The 20,179-nt window shown below is 41.9% G+C and overlaps 1 protein-coding gene across 4 annotated transcripts in view; it reads right to left on the bottom strand.

Moving 5' to 3' along the window:
• The window catches only part of RIC3 (RIC3 acetylcholine receptor chaperone), a 35,367-nt gene extending 18,927 nt beyond the window's left edge, over positions 1-16,440 (bottom strand). For 2 of the 4 annotated variants that reach the window (XR_004970404.1, XM_036325281.1), the window contains exon 1: positions 16,096-16,439. Coding sequence is in view for 2 of the 4 variants with exons in the window: in XM_036325281.1 (XP_036181174.1) it covers positions 16,096-16,219 (124 nt within the window). In the remaining 2 variants the exon portion in view is untranslated. Of the gene's footprint in view, positions 1-105; positions 161-16,095 lie in introns of those variants that run through there. The other 2 variants (XM_036325280.1, XM_036325282.1) reach the window with 2 other exon arrangements.
• Between the last annotated feature and the right edge of the window lie 3,739 nt (positions 16,441-20,179).

The raw sequence follows: 20,179 nt of genomic DNA on the forward strand, positions 1-20,179 counted from the left end.
TATAAAACATTTAAAACTTTCTAGTTGATTAAAACAATTTTAATGAAATACTCCAAGTGTACAAAAAAGTATAAATAATATATGAGCACTTATATATCTACTTACCATGTACATGTAACTGGAACTCCCATGTACTCTCTCTAAGATAGCCACAACTCTGAATTTGGTGATTATTAGGTGTGCTTTTATTTTATTTTTTAAATTTCTATTTATTTTGAGAAAGAGAGATATCAATTTATTGTTCTACTTATTCATGCATTCACTATTTGAGCCTTAACATGTGCCCTGACCCAGGATTAAACTCACAAACTTGGTGTATCAGGATGATGCTCCAACCAAATGAGCTACCCAGTCAGGGCTTAGGTGTACTTTTAGACTTTACTATGTAAGCTTGCATCCATAACAATATACAACATTATCTTGACGATTTTAAACCTTTATATTATGAATGGATAGTAGTGATGGATGTATAACAATGTGAATGTACCTAATGCCACTGAACTGTGCACTCAATGGTAAAAATTTTTATGTTATGTATATTTTACCACAATTTAAAAACCTTTGTATTATGGTATCACTAGAGGCCCGATGCATGAAGATTCATGTGAGAATGAGCCTTCCTTCCCCGGGCTGCAGGCATTGCCTTCACTCCAGCCCAGAGGCACCTTTCTGCCTTTGTTCCCGCCCAGAGCTGCCTTTCTGCCTTCCCACGCTGCCCAGAGTGGCTGGGGTGGTGCCAAATGCCTGCTCATCGCCATGGCAACCACACAAGCATCCCACCCCATCCCAGGCCGCTCAGCGCCTGTGTATGCAAATTAACCCACCATCTTTGTTGGGGTAATTTGCATGCTCACTCTTGATTGGCTGGTGGGCGTCACGAAGGTACAGCCAATTTGCATATTTCCTTTTTATTAGTGTAGATACTATATTCATACTTCTGCAACTTCTCTTTTTTCTGGATGGGGATCAATATTTTGGTCTAGAAATGCCCCATGTTGACATATGTAACTCTAGTTCATTCACTCAAAGCATCGCTCCTTCCATTTCCATGTCACAATTTATCCCTCCTTCAGCTGATTAACATTTAGCTTATATTCTATTTTTCACTATTCCAAACATTCTACTTTATAGCTACATTACAAGATTTGTGGGTTTTTTTTTTAAAATATGCTTTAGAAAACTAAAGAGATCAGAACATTAAAGATAATAGAACATTAATAATGCAGAATCTCCAAAATAGAAAACAGCTGTTTTCACTATCGCTAAATGTACTTAAGCATGCCCTAAAATGGGACCTGACTAAATCCTAATTGTTTATTGAAAGCTTTCTCCATATATAGGTTTACTTAATTATTAATACTTCACTTAGCATGTCATTTAAGCTTGACTAAAAACTTAATGGATTTTACAGAGCGAAGCTCTACTTTCCATTGTTAATAACCATCCCTGCTGCTCAAAACAAAAACAAAAACTCTAACCTGTTAACAAAAGAGCTTTCTGAAAGCAACATTAAATCATCTGCAGCATTTCATTCTCAGGGCAAATAAATCAATAAAGAACTGAATGTGTTTTTATTTCTGATTACACAGTTCAAGAAAGATCTTAATGGGCTAGTTCCGTAAGTTATGTGAGCTTCTTTCTAAATACTGAGAACTTTCTAGAGGCCATATTTAATTCAGTATAACTTAAGTGGAGCCTGAGACAACAGCTGTTTCCTCATTACTCGTCTCTAAGGGCCTCTTCTTACATTCCCCTCTTAACTCTACTTTGCTTACCACTGCTTTGATGTTTTCTGCTAACTTAACCAGATCTTTCTTCATCTTTCATCAGCTTCTTCCCTCCATTCATCCTAGATATTACCAAAAAAAGATATATATGTACCTAAGTTGTATAGGGTAAGGTCCATGTACTCTATACATGTTAACTATTACTGTTTTGTTACCAGAGTAATCTTCCTGAAGCATAATTCTAACTGATCTTGCCTATTTCTGATCAAAGCTTTCAATGGTCCCCACTGACGACAACTGGGCATGTTAAACAGGAGGCAACAAAGTGAAGTAAAATGAGTACCATCTTTTCAGTCAGAGTTATTAGTTAAGATCCTGAACCTTATAGAGCTCATTTTCATTATCTGTAAAATACAAATAATAATAGCTACTTCTCAGCATTGTTACAGGATTATAGATTTAACATATTCCAAGCACCCAGCACACACAATAGGTGTTAACAAGTTCCGACTGTTCCCTACCTACAAACAGAATTCCAAAAAAAAAACCCTGAATTCCATAATCTAGTCCAAAAGTCCCTCTTCACACTTCTTTCCCATTATATACTCCTGACTCAGCCTAACAAGGCTCCTCGCCATGCTTTGAGTAAACCCTGTGATCTTGCCTCTAAGCCCTTGATTTCCACTGGTTTTGCTTTTCTCTCCAACTCCACATAATCTAAATCCAGCCTATTTTTCAAGGCCCAGGACATTTCCCTCCCCCAAAGCGTCTTCTCACCATGTACTTAGAACACACTTCTCAAACCTCTTTTATTGCCCCAATCACACCTGGCTTTATTCCAGAGTTATATTTATGTGCCCTATACCCTCTATGTGAACGGATTGGGAAACAGAAATAGGTAAGGTCTTCCACTAAGCATCATTTCTACCCAATTTTATTTAGTGCTGACTGAACTTACAAATCATATCTGAGAGAAAGAAAAGCAGCCTGTGGCATTCAGAAGCTGCCCTGGTACTATCAGCTTGGCCCTGGTGTTGCTATAAGCTGATCTGGCACTCACATTTAGGTCTTGGTGTTTTCCTGTTAAACAATTTCAGGGCACCAACATCAGACAGGCCATTATGTGTCCACAATAGATCAAGACAAAAAAAAAAAAAAGACTACTCAGTAACCTGCTTGAATAGACAAAACATGAACACTGTCCCAGCCAAATATCAAACAGCCCCTACTCCTGGATAATGAGTGACTGCTGCTTCTTTACCAATTATAGCTGCAGTCTTTCTCTAGTCTGCCCTCCCTTTTCAGCGGTTCTCAACTGGTGGGTCGAGACCCCTTTCACAGGGGTCGCCTAAATACATCCGGCATATCAGATATTTACATTACGATTCATAACAGTAACAAAATTACAGTTATGAAGTAGCAACGAAAATAGTTTTATGGTTGGGGGTCACCACAACATGAAGAACTGTAGTAAAGGGTCGCGGCATTAGGAAGGTTGAGAACCACTGCTTTAGATAAACTTTCCCCACTTCCTGACAGCATTGCAAAGCCCCACATCCTTAAACCTTCCTCTAAATCAGCAGTTGCCAACCAGTGGTCTGTGGACCGGACTACTGGTTGTCTGCGAGGTCTGAAAGGTTGGTGACCACCGGTTTAAGGAAACCTTTGGAGCAGCGATCGCCAACCGGTGGTCCGCAGACCACTGGTTGTCCAAAAGGTTGGCAACCGCTGCTCTAAATCACCTGCTACAAGCCCAAATCCAATAATAATGCTTTTCAAGCACTCTCTTACTGAGATACCACATGCTTCTCCATGGCAATGCCTTCTCCCTGGCCACAACAAGTACTAAACCCAACCTGTCAACTACAGGGGTATTCCTGTTGCTCGGTGGCTGGAGGACAAACTAAGAACTTCTTGAATAAACGTGTAGTATTTACTTTATGCTTGGGGCCCTACAGGGCATGCTCTGGTCTTACACACTGTACACATTGTTCAACTGACCTGGATGTCTTACACCGTGCCTGTTGGCCTACACTGCATTCTCAAGACTCAGCCCAGTCACTCTTAGGACTAAAACCAGTTATTTTATTTCATTATTTTTAGTGTTCTTGATTTCACCATTTGAGAATAGAAAATGGCAGTTAGGGTGACTGATCAAAGTGCTCTACACATTTAGGTCTTGGTGTTTTGCCAAGATTCAGTGGGCACAACTCACTTGAGAAGAACATGACAGCAAATGAGTCTGAACTATTCTAGAGAAACAGGGCTACTGGGAAAGGGCTGGTAAGGAATCCTATTTATAAGCATTCAAAGTGAAACACTCATTGGAAAACATGGGCAAGCAGGGTCAGCAGAAGAGATGCCAGATATGACATTATTGGGGGAGCTCCAAGTGGAGGTGGTGGATAGGACCCCCCCCCCCCCCCCGAAGCTGACTCTAACACAGAAGCAGCATACTGTCATCTTGGAGGGCTTCAACAACCCTGGCACCCATTCAAAAGACTTAATCAGGTAACACTGGGACAACTGAAAAGTTCCTGACCCAGTGTGCTGACATTTCATGTTCCACAGATACATAAGGTAAAAGGAGGGGAATCGCTACTCTGGCCAAAGAAGAAATTGGTTGGTGAAATGAAAGAAGAATCATAAGAAAAAGAGAGCAGGCCAACTTAGTATTTATGACAACACAGTAGAGGATGTATGGCATAGGTTCTAGGAAGTTCTGAAAACAGACACACAGTTCCATGGCATGAGACCCTCTCTAAAAGGAAAGCTCTTTAAATACATTTGTTTGGGCATTCCAAAAATTGTCAAGCAGGTAGGAAAAGCAGAAGGAAGAAGGAGATGTGCAGGCAGTTCTTTTAAAATAATAGAGAGAGTCAGCAGGAGGGCACCACATCTGAGTCTCCATCAACCAGACTCACACTGTTTGCCCCACTCTGGTGATTCCTCGAAATCCTGCCCCACCACCCAAGCCATTTCAAGTGGCTTTTCCATGCAAATGGCCTCTCTTGCCTCATGCTTCTGACTTTCCTAAAATCTTTCATCAAGCAGCATCTGACCCCTACATAGCCTGTAACTCTTGCTAAGTGGCTCCAGGACCGGCACTAGCAGCAGCCAGCCTTGGTTTGCAGCTTGGTCTCTCCTGGGCACCTCCAAGCCCAGCACAAGTAACAGTCATCTGCAGATCACTCTGTAGCTTGTGCTTGGTGGCCCCAGGCAGGAGACAAGCAGTGGCTGATCTTGCACCTCCTGGGAGGCTCCTGGTAGACAGCTTCAGACCATATAACAACCTTACCAACTCCACGAGCTACACACTCAAGAGGCAGGCTAGGTGAGCACCAAAGCCCTACTGAAGCAAGTCCTGTTCTACAGAGTCAATCCCAACAGCAGCTCCTCTACTATAGTCACAGCTGGTCCTCAAAGACAATTGGTCTGAGGGTCAATCCCTCCCAGAGATGCCAATAGCAATCAAGGCTCAACACAATAGGACAGTGCACACAGCCCACAAAGGGGCACACCTGAAGTGCCCAGTTCAGGTGACTGGGAGGCTGTGCCACTGGGCCCTACAGGACACCTACTACAGAAGGCCACTTTGCCAAGTCTGGGAGATGTAGCATCTGTACCTGATACATAGAAACAAGCACAGGAAAGCAGCCAAAATGCAGAGACAACGAAACAGGTCCCAAGTGAAAGAACAGGAGAAATCTCCAGAGAAAGAAAGAACTAAGTGAAATGGAGGCAAGCAAACTACCAGATACAGAGTTCAAAACAATAGATATAAGAATGTTCAAGGAACTTAGTGAGAGCTTCAAGGAATTTTAGTGAGAACTTCAACAGCATGAAAAAGGACACAGAAACCATAACAAAAAAAAAAAAGTCAAAAATGAAGAATAATTTACATGAAATCAGTAGAGTAGATGAAGCCAAGAATCAAATCAGGGATTTGAAATATAAGGAAGCAAAAATACACAATCAGAACAGCAAAAAGGAAAAAATAATTTAAAAAATGAAGATAGTGTAAGGAGCCTCTGGGACAACTTCAAGCATACTAACATTCACATCATGAGGGTACTGGAAGAAGAGAGAGAGCAAGAAATTGAAAACCTATGTGAAAAAATGTCTGAAAACTTCCCTAACCTGGTGAAGGAAACAGACATACAAGTCCAGGAAATGCAGAGTGTCCCAAACAAGATGAACCCAAAGAGGCCCACATCAAGACACATTATTAAAATGCTAAAGGTTAAAGACAAAGAGAGAATCTTAAAAGCAGCAAGAGAAAAGCATTTAGTTACCTACAAGGGAGTTCTCACCATAAAAATGTCAGCTGATTTCTCAAGAGAAACTTTGTAGGCAAGAAATGACCAAAAGCAAGGACTTACAACCAAGATTACTCTACTCAGCAAAGTTACCATTTAGTATCAAAGGACATATAAAGAGCTTCCCAGACAAGAAAAAGCTAAGGGAGTTCATCACCACCAAACCAGTATTACATGAGATATTAAAGGGTCTTCTTTAAAAAGATGAAGAAGGAGAAGGAGGAAGACAAGGAGGAGAAAGATAAAAATATGAACAATAAAATGGCAATAAACACATATCAATCAACAATTAAACCTCAAAAATAAAATAAATGAACAAGCAGAACAGAAACAGATTCATAGATACAGAGAACATTTTGACAGTTGCCAGATGGGAGGGAGGGTTGAGGGGTTGGGTGAAAAAGGTGAAGGAATTAAGAAGTAGAAATTGGTTGTTACAGATTAGTCATGGGGATGTAAAGTACAGCATAGGGCAGGGGTGGGCAAACTTTTTGACTCAAGGGCCACAATGGGTTCTTAAACTGGACCGGAGGGCCGGAAAAAAAGCATGGATGGAGTGTTTGTGTGAACTAATATAAATTCAAAGTAAACATCATTACATAAAAGGGTACGGTCTTTTTTTTTTTTTAGTTTTATTCATTTCAAATGACTGGATCCGGCCCGCGGGCCGTAGTTTGCCCATGGCTGGCATAGGGAGTACAGTCAATAATATTCTAATGACTATGTATGGTGTAAGATGGGTACAAGATTTATCAGGATGTAAATGTCTAATCACTGGGGTATACACCCGAAACTAATAAATTGTATATGGCATCCATAACTGAAAAATAAAATATGATTAAAAGTAATAAAATTTAAAAAATAAAAGAACAGAAGAAAGATGAACAGAAAGACACAAAAGCAATCAGCAAGAAAGAGTAGCAAGACTTGGAAGAACCACATGAGGAGGCCAAGGTCCAAAATAAATTAGGATCTACAAAAAGGGTAGCTAGCAAAAGGGTATTTTTAGAGCAAACAGCAACTTGCCTGGTAATAAAATGTAATGCTGAGTGAGCAGAATTTCTTAACCTTTATTTTGCTTCCATATTCTCTATCAAAGGGAATAAATTTTGTGTTAAATGGAAGAGAATTAATAATCCTAATGGAAAAAAAATAAAATGAAGTCCCAGATGGGTGAAGAGAATAAATTCAAGTCTATTCACTAAATAATTTCTACCAAGAAGATTGAGAACACTTACAAATAAGGTCACTGAACTAAAAAAAATTTAAGAAATTATATCAATAAAAAGAGAAATCTTGAAAGAATAGAGATAGATAACTACTGTTCCAGTTTGCAAAAAATGTAGAAAGTGAAGGGTGGGCTTTTCAACTACAGAGAAGTGAGTAGGTGAGATTCTAAAATGGATTTTTCCATTCTATGATGGAGTGGATGTAGGAGGGGAAAAAAGGTATTTTTTTCCTTATTAGAAAAGAAATGCATACCTATGGGAAATTGAGAAAGTACACAAAAGTGTAAAGGATAACAACCAGCCATATTTCATCCAGAAATAACCACCGTTAATTTGTTGACCTATTTCTTTCTGGTAAATACATAGTGCGTACATCTTTACTTTTTACGTATAGCATATAATTTTCCTCTACCATTTAAAACTCATTCATATAATTTACTGGATTCATAATAGTCCACACATGCATGCATAATAATTTATGTAACCATAAAGAATATAATAATAACAGTAAAAAGGTAATGGCTTACAAATGCTAATAGAGAAAGCCATAATCCCTAGGAGCCAGCATTCATTAATGCACTCAATTTACTCATTCTTTCATTCATTAGTAAATATTTATTGTCTACTATGTGCAGCCATGGTCTAAAACTGGAGATACAGCAGCGAACAAAACAAAAATCCCTGGCCACGTAGAACTTCCTTTGTAAGTAAGAAAAGAGATAATAAACAAGATAGTGATAAATACTAAGGAGAAAATAAATAAGCAGGCTAAGGAGATAGTACATGTTGGGGGTAGATTTTAGCTCAAGTGACCAGAGAAGGCTCGGGAGATATCATTCAAGTGAAGGCCTAATAAAAGATGGAGGAAAGGCACATAGATATTTTAAAAAAATAGCATTTCAGGCCAAGAGAAAACAGCAAATGCAAATTCCCTGAAGTGGGAGCATGCCTGGCATGTTAAAGAACAGCAAGGAGGAGGCCAGTGTGGTCAAAGCAAAGTGAGAAGGCAGGAAACATAGAAAGAAATGGCGAAGAGGATTAAGTAGGGCCTTTTAGGTCATGTACAGATTTCGTCTTTTCATCTGAGTGAGCCAGAAGCCACTGCAGGGTATTGTGGAGGAGAGAGACTTAGGCTTTGACAGGATCAATATGGCTGCCTTGTTGAGGATGGACTGAAGAGGGAAGGGAGGAAGCAGGCAGATCAAAGTCTAAAGCAGACAGTAATGTGGAGTAAAATAATCAAATGATCAACTGGTGGAATAACTAACTCTTCACAAAAGGTGCAATCCTAACAGCAGTTTCAAATGTCTGATACATTAAGAAAATAATTTGCGTGATCAAAAAGACATGCTGATCATAATTAAGAGTGAAATTGTGAAAAAAATATCATGAAGTAGTGAGAGAAATTTGAACACCAACTGGATATTTAATAACAGTATGGAATTATTGATTTTTATGTGTGATAATGGTACTGTGGCTATGTTTTAAAAAGAATTTGTATTTTTAGAGATGTATGCTATATCCTTTAGCATTTAAGGATAAAATAATCCAATGTCTGGGATTTGCTTTAAAATAATCAAGTGTTTGAGGGAAAAGTAGGTGGAGATGCCCATGACACAAAATGATAGTTGTTGAAGCAGGGTAGTATGGATTCATTTTACTACTCACTCTACTTTTGCTTAGGTTTGAAAATATCCCAAACAAAAGATCTTTTTAAAAATCAAGAATGGCATATAGCTGAGAGAGATGGCAAATAAATACACTGAATGGAAAAATGAATGCTCTGAAATAACTTCAAGAGGCCACAATTATAGACCAAATTTAAACAGGTAAAATGCAACAGGGAAGACTATCAAGTATATATTTGGTTCCAAAACATCAAGTAAACAGTACAAAACAAACAAAAATCTATTTTTAAAAAACCTTAGGATTCTAATATACAGTAAGATCAGCAAGTAAAAATGCCAAAAGTCTAAAGCAATCCCCCAGGATGCATTACGTATAGGATTTTAAAAAGAGGCAATAGGCTGCTCTTCCATGAGCTAATTGGTTTACACATGCTGTTATTTACTTTCTAAGAAGCTATGTTGAGATACTTGCAACTATGTCATCATATATGTCACATGAGGAGTGGAAGAGGGAGCTTGAGATGTCAAAGTAAGAAAACAGACTGAAGAAGGAGACATGATACTAGTCCTCAATTTCCTGAACTCACCATCTTTCCCCTCAAATCTACCTTTCCTTCATTCCTGTTTTGGTGAAGGGCATCACCATCTATTTATTCACCTAAACCAGTGGTCCTCAAACTTGGCTGCACATTAGAATCTCCTGGGAATCTTTTTAAAATCCTGATTTCTGGGCCTCATCCTCCGGAAATTCTGTTTCTTTGTTACTAATGTTGTGGCCCCACCCCATAACAAAGAAACAGAATTTCCGGAGGATGAGGCCCAGAAATCAGGATTTTAAAAAGACTCCCAGATGATTCTAATGTGCAGCCAAGGTTGAGAACCACTGACCTAAACAATGACCTGAGAATAATCCAAGATGCCTCCTTCTCCCTCACCTTCCACTCCTATTTAAAAATGTCTCTTAAAATTGTTCTCCTACCCACTGCTGATCGCCTCCCCTGTTCTACTTACTCCTCTTCCTCTCATACCCCTATTTCCCTTTGGCAATCACTCTCAACTTCAGAGTAGTTAATCAGCATATTCTTCCCACCCAAACACTGCAAATAACTTAATTCAAGCCATCAAAAAGGGTGGATATGTTAGTTGGAACTCCTGGAGAGTAAGAGTGAGGTGGGACTGAAGGAAGAATTTAAAAGAGAAGACACACTCTTTCCCTGAATAGACAGGGTGATGTCTGGAACGGTGGCAACCATTGTTGCTATCCTGAGAGAACAGTCAGAGAATAGAACCAACTTGAGAAGGAGCCCAGAAGTAAAAAGGACACAGAAAAATCAGAGCTGGAGCCCTGATGAGATTGTGAATCTCAAACAACACGGGAGGCCAGTTCTAACACAGTCTTCTCATTTACAAGACAATAAATTCCCTTTCTGCTTTAAGAGGACAACTGAACTTTCTGTCAGTTGTCATGAGTATCCTAACTGACCAGCTTAATGAAGCTCATGATGTCTCCACTGGAATCCTGCAACAATCCTCTCCCTGAAGAAATCCTCGCAATGCAGCCTCTATGCTGCTGCCAGGGCATCTTTTCCAAAACCAGACTAGATGTCTCCTACTTAGTAGCAAACTTACAATGGCCTCCTCTACCTTTAGAGTAAAATATAAACTCCTAAGGTGCGGCAGAAAAAAAATCTTCAGTTTGGCCCTTCCAATTTCTCTGTCTCATCTCTTACAATTCTAAAGCTATTTCACGGTTCTGGATTTTTTTTCTCATGTTCCCTCTGATTGGAATGCCCTTCTTACTCGGGATGATAAAAACACTTTAAGAGATCCCACTTCAATTAGACAAAGAATGCAAAGTTGATTTAATATCCAAAAATAAATCATGTAATACATTATATCAACAGAATGAAGGACAAAAACCCCACAATCATCTCAACTGACCTAGAAAAAGCATTTATATAATTCAACATCCCTTCATAATAAAAACACTCAACAAACTAGAAATAGAAGGGAACTTTCTCAATCCGATAAAGGGCATCTACAAAAAACCCACAGCACTTCTATTCAACATTATACTAGAGGTTCTAGCCTGGGCAGTTAAGCAAGAGAAAGAAATAAAAGGCGTGCAGATTGGAAAGAAAAGTAAAACTATCTCTATTTGCAGATGACACGATTGTGTTTTAGAGCCAATAATTCAGCAAGGTTGCAGGACACAGTATTAATACACAAAAATGAATTGTATTTCTATACACTAGCAAACAATCTAAAATAAAATTAATTCAATTTATAATAACATAAAAAGGAATACTTAGAAATATATTTAACAAAATAAGATTTAAACACTGAAAATTACAAACTTCTTTGAAAGCAATTAAAGACTTCAATAAAAAGAAATTTTTGCCCTAACCGGTTTGGCTTAGTGGATAGAGCGTCGGCCTGCAGACTCAAGGGTCCCAGGTTCGATTCCGGTCGGGGGCATGTACCTTGGTTGCGGGCACATCCCTAGTGGGGAGTGTGCAGGAGGCAGCTGATCGATGTTTCTCTCTCATTGATGTTTCTAGCTCTCTATCCCTCTCCCTTCCTCTCTGTAAAAAATCAATAAAATATATTTTTTTTTAAAAAAAGAAATTTTTGCTCACAGATGGAAAGCCTTGATATTATTAAGAGGGCAGTACTCTCCAAATTGATCTATAGATTCAACACAATCTATTAAAATCCCAGTTGGATTTTTCTTTTTCTTCTCTTTTTTTTTGTAAAAATTGACAAGCTGATTCTAAATTTTATATGGAAATGATGGGTCATAGGACTCAGAAATCAATCTTGAAAGAGAACAAAGTTGAATTCACAATCTCAAAACTTACTACAAAGTTACAGTAATTAAGACTGCGGTACTGGCAAATATATACATACACACACACACATACACACACATATACACTTACAGAGTGAGGCAAAAAGTAGGTGTACAGTTTTAAGTATGTGAAACAGAGTTTATTCTTGTACTAGAGGTCCAGTGCACAAAATTCATGTGCAGGTATGGTCCTTAGGCCTGGCCTGCGATCAGTGCCATCTTCCCCGCCTGCCCATAGCCGCCCCGCCCCCCCCCCACCCCCCATCCCAGTTCCCCGTTTGCCATCGCGTGATTGGTGCCTGACGGCGGGGGAAGGGACCAAGAAGTTGGCTGTTCCCACCCACTTGCCGGCCCTGCCCCCACTGCGGGTCGCCCTCTGTGTGTGGGGCAGCCCGCTGGGCTGGGGCCTTGGCCTGGCGCCACCAGTGTCCCCCGCCACCCAACCCCAGTACCCCGTTCACCATCAGGCAATCAGAGCCTGCTGACCAAGGAAAGGGCCCAAGAGGTGGTAACTGAGCCCCATAGTGACTGGTCCAGCGGTCATTCTGGTCATTCCACCAGGCGGGTCAATTTGCATATTACCCTTTTATTATACAGGATTATTTATTAATTATTGTATATCTTCTATACAAAAAACTGTAAACCTACTTTGCCACACTCTGTATATATCAATATATGTATATCAATGGAACAGAACTGAGATTCCAGGAATAAACTCTCTCATTTATATTCAACTGAATTTTGACAAGGGTGTCAAAGCAATTCAATGTAAAAAGAATAGTTTTTCAACAAATGGTGCTGGGACAACTAACTGCATATCCACATGAAACTGGACTTCTACTTAACACTGTATACAAAAATTAACTCAAAATGGATTAAGTACTAAATGTAAGTGCAAATACTATAAAACTTGAAAACATAGGCATAAATCTTCATGATCTTGGATTTGGCAATGATTATTTAAATATGAACCAAAAGAAGATGCAACAAAAGAAAAAAATAAACTTAAATGGGTGAATTGTATGGTATGTGAATTATATCTCAAAAAAAGCTGTTAGGTGTCACCCCAATGAATTTAATTAAAATAAATGAAAAAATAACCAATGTCACCCCAGTAAAGTTAAGAAATGTTTAAAGCTGTTAGAAAAACACACATACCATACTCTACTCTGACAGCTTTCTTGTCCCCCTCCCCCCAAAGCACCTGACCAATCTAACCATATATCTCCCTGTTTCCTGCAAGGACTTGAGACCTGTAACTGATACTTTTTGCACTTAGTTGTTGTCTGTTTTCCTCTACTAAGCTGTGGGTTCCTCAGGCAGAGATCTGGCTTATTTTTTCCTGGAATTCACTGCTGGAGGCTAATTCCAGCATGTCATAAATGCAAGACGTTTTATCAAAAAGTTGGTGAAGCCCTAGCTGGTTTGGCTCAGTGGATAGAGCATCAGCTTGCGGACTGAAGGGTCCCAGGTTCGATTCTGGTCAGGGGCACATGCCTGGGTTGTGGGCTTGATCCCCAGTAGGGGACGTGCAGGAGGCAGCCGATCAATGATTCTCTCTCATCATTAATGTTTCTATCTCTCTTTCCCTCTCCCTTCCTCTCTGAAATCAATAAAGATATATATATAATTTTTTTTTTTTAAAAAAGTTGTTGAACCTTGAGGCTTCAGCAGGGCTAAAGATACATATTATTGCCTGCTGGAATAGCTGAAAGCATTTCCTCAAATCTAAATATTTGCATATATTACTGCCTGCTGCCTGACAGCCGAGGGCAGTTCCCCGGACCTGCCTGCTGTATATCAAATCTTACCTTTGATATGTATATCTGCTTTGCTTTAGGGCAATTTGTGTTAATAAAAAGCTAGGGGTCCAGAGATTTGGAGAACTTGGTTACTGAAGCCAGGTCTCCTCTGGCTCCCCAAAATGCCTTCCAAATTTATATTTCATGTCTAGTCTCTTTATTAATTTATGCGCAGCCCCTTCTCCAGATTCCTGAATCCTTCTAGATGTTGAGAAAGACCCTGGCAATTTACAGTAACTAGTAACTGTACACTGTATGCATTCTATGTGAAAGGGTACATCACAAATATTTGCTAAAAGACTATCTTAATAGTTGTCATGTGGAAAAGGGACTGTGCTTTTTTTCACATATTCCAATGGGTAGAAATGGAAGCTACAATGACACAAATTTCAAGAATTTTCAAATAAACGAGACTGTCCCTTTCTTTAAAGCAGGATTCCTAGGTTCTGTGAATTCTCTGAATTGATACACAAATTCTGAATGTATACATAAAAAGTACATGCATTTTTCTAGGGAGAAAATCCATAACTTTCATCCAATTCTCAAAGGGATATGTAACCCAAAAATGATCAGGAGTCGCTGTTTTTAAAATGTCAGTGTACAAGGGCAAGGGTTTTAGCAAATTCTAGTTACCAGAATATATCATTTAAGATTAGTTTTTGCCTAGATTATACTACTTCAGTAACTAATGCAAAAAGTGAGTTCACAATTAGATAGCTTCATAATCTTAAATTATTCGTTTAAAAATATCTATTAATGTTATTTTAGTCAGGTGCTAAAGAAATAGTGGTAAACAAGACAAGGTCCCTGCTCTCAAGGATCTTACAATCTAGAAAGTAGAAACAAAAAAAAATGAGTAAACAAGAAAATGTCATATCATATAGTCACCCCTGCAATAAAGAATATAAAAGCCTGGCCAGTATGGCTCTGTGATTAAGTGTCGACTCATGAATGAGGAGGTCACCGTTCGATACCTGGTAAGAGTACATGCCCAGGCTGCAGGCTCGATTCCTAGTTAGTGCAAAGATTCTAACAGGAGAACACTGAATACCAGCACTTGAGTTCTCAAGGGAAAGAGCCAGGTCTAATCTCTACTCTACACTCTACAACATTCAGAGGAGTGTCTCCCACTCACATTCAATACAACTTATTAAAGATAACTCAGCATAATGGGAATTCAACTCCATAAAATGCTGTTGAAGAAAAATCTTTATTGCTCAAGATTATCATGAATTTGCTTTCCTTCATGGCAGACAGTGTCATTAGACAAGTGAGTAAACCCTTCAGGATTCTGTAATAAAGAAAAAAGTAAGAACAAATATGTAAAATATTTTTTAGGAGTCTCTTTCAGGCAAATTGTTTTGCAGGTACAAAGATTATCAAGCAAATTCTATCAACAGAATTCTGGGTTTGATATGTCCTCCACCCCTAGAGCCTAGTTCTCTGTATTTGTAGTATTTATAATCTCTGATGATGTACAAGAGGGTGGGACTACAGCCAGTGTGCACCAATGAGAGGGAAATGGATTTCAGTTTAAAGGGAGCTGTCCAATAACCAACAGGCTGAGCATTAGTGGAAGTGTTTGGAGACCAAACACCATGCCTTAAGGATGTTGCAGAGACAGTGTACAGGAGACAGTTACAGTAGCACCGCATCACATGTTCCCCTTCCGTCTCCCAGCCTTAGGCATTCACCTTTAGGCATTCATCATGTAAAAGCCCCGGAATGCAACCAACAAGATGGATTTTTAAACATGAGGTCATTGACATCATGTCAATAACAAGGGAATCAACAAATTACTTAAGAAAAGGGACCTTAATGATTTGTGCACTTCAGAAACTAACACTTGGATTAAAATCAAGTCACAAGCATACCTTGCTTTATGGACCCTTCCAGGTGTTGCCTTTTCTTTTCTTTTTTTTTTAAACAAACTGAAAGCAAGACCCTCCACCAGCAAAAAGATCACGACTGGCTGTACTGCGATCCTCGCTTTATTAGGGGTCCGGAAGCGGACCCGCAGTATTTACAAGGTATGCCTGTATATTTTACAAGGCGCGCGCGCGCGCGCACACACACACACACCCCAACATCAAATTAAAACCACACAAGGAATTAAGGTTAGCAACACCAATTCCAACGGACTTTATTACACACAAAAGCACAATAGAAAGCACATGGAAACCTACAGAGGGATCCCAAGTGGGAGCCCTCCTGACCCAAAGCACCTGCCTGAGATGAGCTAAGCCAGGGAGGGGAAGGGGCTGCGAGTAGCGGGGTGCCGGCCACTGGGAGCGCAGAGCCGGGCATGAGCGCGCCGTCCGGGCCCGGGAGCGTCAGGAGGCACAGGGTGCAGGGGAGTCGGGCCCTGCCCACTGCAGCCAAGGGAACTGTGGGGCTTGGCACCTCCCAAACGCCGCCAGCGTTGCCTTCTCCAGCCGGCTTGGCGGCTTTGCAGGTGGGGACCGGAGACTCGGGCCTCACCCCATCCCTACAGGGAGCGGGGATGCCGGGCGCTCCTGGGGAGCTGGCCCGCGCTCACCTCCGGGCGCCGGCGCCGGCTCCTCTCGCTTTCCGCGGGACAGGAAGGCCTTGGGCAGCAGCAGCGACATGGCCAGGACGACCCCCGAGGCCAGGGCCACCCTCTGCACCGTGGAGTACGCCATGGCCGCTCGCCCTCGCCGCAGGTGCCGACGCGAACCGGAAGCGGAATCGCAGCGCCGGCGGCCTCCTCGGACCGAACCGCGGGCTGCGCCGACGGCGACGCGCGAGGGACAAGTGCGCTCGGCGCCCGCACCTCCCACTCCGCGGTGCCGGGCTGACCTGCTCCTCCCGCGAGGTTTCACTGTAAACGGTACCGCGCACTCCCAGCAAATGAGGAACTCCTCCTGCCCCTACCTCTCGGCCTGCACCTGTGCATCCTGCCCTGTGCGTCCTGTTGCCGACATAACCCACACTGCGCGCCCTCCTCTCCATCCCCGCTGACCACCATTGCTCACTACCCACCCAGACCACACCTGCCAGTTCCTCGTTACTTCAACAAACTGACAATCTTCCAGCCCCCCACCCCATGCCCCTCGCATCCATTCTCCATCTGAGGCCAAAGCAGGGGAATGCTAAAATGCAGGTCCAGTGATCTCTCTCCGCAGATTAAAATGTCTCAGCAACTCCTCTTTCTCCTCAGAACAACTGTCAAACTCCTTCCCAAGACCTCAAGGCCCGCAGATCTTGTCTTACCAGAGTTCCTTCAAACTAGATCATTTGCTGTATCCCGGCACGTTCCTTACTTTGCTTGCCCGGTTCCCTCTGCACCCCTTAAAAACTCCAAAGAACAGCTGAAAAATACTACCCTCACGGAACGTTTCTAGTCAGCCTCTCCTTCCTCTGTATCCCCACAGTTCTTTCTGACTGTCTGTATTGATCTATTTAATAAACATTCTTTTAGTTCTTACTGCATCTCAAACCCTGAAATGGCACCACAGGGGCTGAGGAGGAGGACCCGTTCCGTAATGGGGCAGATAGGCCCCTCAACAAGAAAATGTAGGGAATATTTTGGAAGCTGTACATTAAAGTGAAGTCCTTCAGAGAGAAAGCCTCTAAGAAGCAAACTAATGTGCCCCTCAGGACCTAAAAAGTCCTAGGAATTGGAGGCACCGAGTTTCTTTAAAGGCTGAGATGTGGACTGGGGCTGAATAAAGAAGGATTGATTGAAAGTCTGGTTAAGAATCAATCAATAGTCTCCAAATCTTATTCCTCAATTATTGCAGCCAGGTGGTTGCCCCTACTGGTGTTGTTCAGGCATCATCATCATTGATATTGCCAACATCATTAAATGTTATTGAGTACTTACTATGATCCAACTGTTTTACATATCAAAACAATTGATTCTTCTAACAAGGTTGTGGAGTAAGCAATATCTATTTTACAGATGAGAGAACCAGAGAACAGAAAATTAAGTAACTTGACAAACAATTATGCGGTATAAATTGGAAGCGATTATTTAAACTCAGCTGTACTGACTTTAAAACTTGCCCTCTTAATGACCAGTTTTATACTTTCTGGAACCAGAGAAGCTCTGGACTCACAGACAACATGTGCAGCTTAGGGAAGTAGTGACTGATGGGATATGAGTTCTAAGAGGAATCTAGGATGACCCCCCAAGATTCTGGCATGGGTGACTGACTGGTTAAACACTAATTCCATATTGTAAGATTTTGAGAACAGAAGAATCAAGGTTGTGAGGAAGATGATGAGTTCAGATTTTGACTAGTTGAGTTTGAGTTTCCATGAAATATGCAACTGGGGCTAGCCAGTTGGATATATGGGTCTGAAGCTCAGAAGAGGTGTTTGGGCTGGAAACAAACATGGGAGTCCTTTGCCCATCAATAGTAATGAAGTTTGGGAGGAGATAATATTAGCAAGAGTGCTCATGAAAAATGGTAAGAGGCCTCAGTGGAAACCTATGTTACACCATTATGTTGAAGTTCCCAAGTATGAGGACAGAAACATGACAGAAAAGAAGATAGTGACCAGGTGTTAAAATCGCGAATGAATGAGGAGTCACTGGAAGGTAGGAAGGTACAGGAACAGACGAGCTAAGATTCCGGAGTCCAGGCTCTGGACCCTACTCTGCTTGAAGCCTTCAGTGACCACTTCCTGGCTGCCATATGAAGTCCCAGCTCATTGGGGTCCCCTTTGAGAATCTGCATAATGTATCCTCTTGCCTCAAATCATGCTCTCCTCCTGGACCAGCAGGAGCTCTGCTTATTTCTCTCTCAGGACGCTCACCTGGTTCCCTTCCCTCCGTGTGTGTGTGTGTGTGTGTGTGTGTGTGTGTGTGTGTGTGTTAATATATTATTATTGATTTCAGAGAGGAAGGGAGAGGGAGAGGGAGAGATAGAAACATAATTTGGCAGGGACATATGGGGAGGAACTGAATTATCTGGCTTCAGGATGAGGGCAGGTGAGGCAGCTTTGGGAAGGCGGGGGGGGGGGGGGGGGGCGGGGGCGGGGGTGAGAGATCAACCAAAGGACTTTTACGCATGCATATAAGCATAACCCATGGACACAGATAGTAGGGGGGTGAGGGCATGTGCTGGGGGTGGGTGGTGGGAACGACCGGGGAGATGTCAGTGGGGGGTGGGGGAGAAGGAGACATATGTAATACTTTAAACAATAAAGAATTTTTTTTAGCCGAAACCGGTTTGGCTCAGTGGATAGAGCGTCGGCCTGCGGACTGAGAGGTCCCAGGTTCGATTCCGGTCAAGGGCATGTACCTGGGTTGCAGGCATATCCCCAGTAGGAGATGTGCAGGAGGCAGCTGATCGATGATTCTCTCTCATCGATGTTTCTAACTCTCTATCTCTCTCCCTTCCTCTCTGTAAAAAATCAATAAAATATATATTTAAAAGAAACATAATTTGGGTAAAGAACATTGTCTTCCATAATGGGAGTGGGCCTTACCCAACCAGTTGAAGACCTGAATAAACCAAAAGACTGATGTCCCTGAGGAAGAGAGAATTTTGCAGCAGGAGATCTTCGGACTTGAACTGTGGCATGGACTCTTCCTGGGTCTCTAGCCTGCCAGCCCACCCTGAAGATTTTAGACTTGCCCAGCCTTTATAATCACATGAGCCTATTCCCAATTCCTTAAACACACACACACACACACTCTCTCTCTCTCTCCCTCTCTCTCTCTCTCTACACACACACACACACACACACACACACACACACGATTCGTTCTATTTCTCTGAAGAACTCTGACTAGTCCAGTAACTGGCTATTTCTAAAAACGGAATTCCCCCATGAATGAGGCTTTTCCATCCCAGAGGAGATTGTAAGGATGTACCTCTGTCTCTGAGAACAATTTTAAAGAAGAGCCCATAAGGAACCACAGTAGGTCCCATTGTAGAGAGTCCTGAACCCTTCCTATAGGCGGGAAATGGGGGTAGTTAGCAAGGAAATGAGACCCAAGGACCCAGGAAACTGAGCAGAGGGGGGCAAGGCCTGTCACACCAAAGCCCAGAATGAAGAGGCTAAAGAAGGAAGGTAGGAGGGCAAGAGGATGCACACAGGAGAGTATGTTGGATCTGGCCCTTGGAAGATGGGCAGAGCTCCTATCAGGGATAAGAAGTCTATGATAAACACCTGTCAGTTGTGGGTGTCCAAAATCTTTGGAACATACTTTTCTGTCTGATGCTATCCACCTTGAGAACCTCACAGTCTCAATGTATGATCCAACGAACTAGAGTTCCCCTTGCCACTAGGGTGCAGATCCATTGCTCTTTCCCCCCGGATACACACCCAGGGCTGATTCTGGTTTGGAAATGATCTCTGAGAGGAAACGGCAATGGTTGGGCTGCCTGTTTTGAACAGCGAAGGTGGCAGCAGAGGACAGATATGCCTGTGGTTGGCGGTGGCCACAGGCTGCCTCCTGACAGGCAGAGCGGAGGCCTCACAGGTCTGGGGCCGGCTCCGTGGTGTGGTTGTTGGAGTTGTTCCAAGCTCTGGAGCCCCTGTGTACTCATCTGTGAAATGGAGTCTGTGTGGCTCCTCTCCCCCGAGGTGGCAAGTGTGATGGAGCCTGGAAGGCAATTGTGTGTGAGACCATAACGGCGGCAGTA

This window comes from Myotis myotis, unplaced genomic scaffold (assembly GCF_014108235.1).
Source record: "Myotis myotis isolate mMyoMyo1 unplaced genomic scaffold, mMyoMyo1.p scaffold_m19_p_10, whole genome shotgun sequence".
In the NCBI taxonomy this organism is placed as follows: Eukaryota; Metazoa; Chordata; class Mammalia; order Chiroptera; family Vespertilionidae; genus Myotis; species Myotis myotis.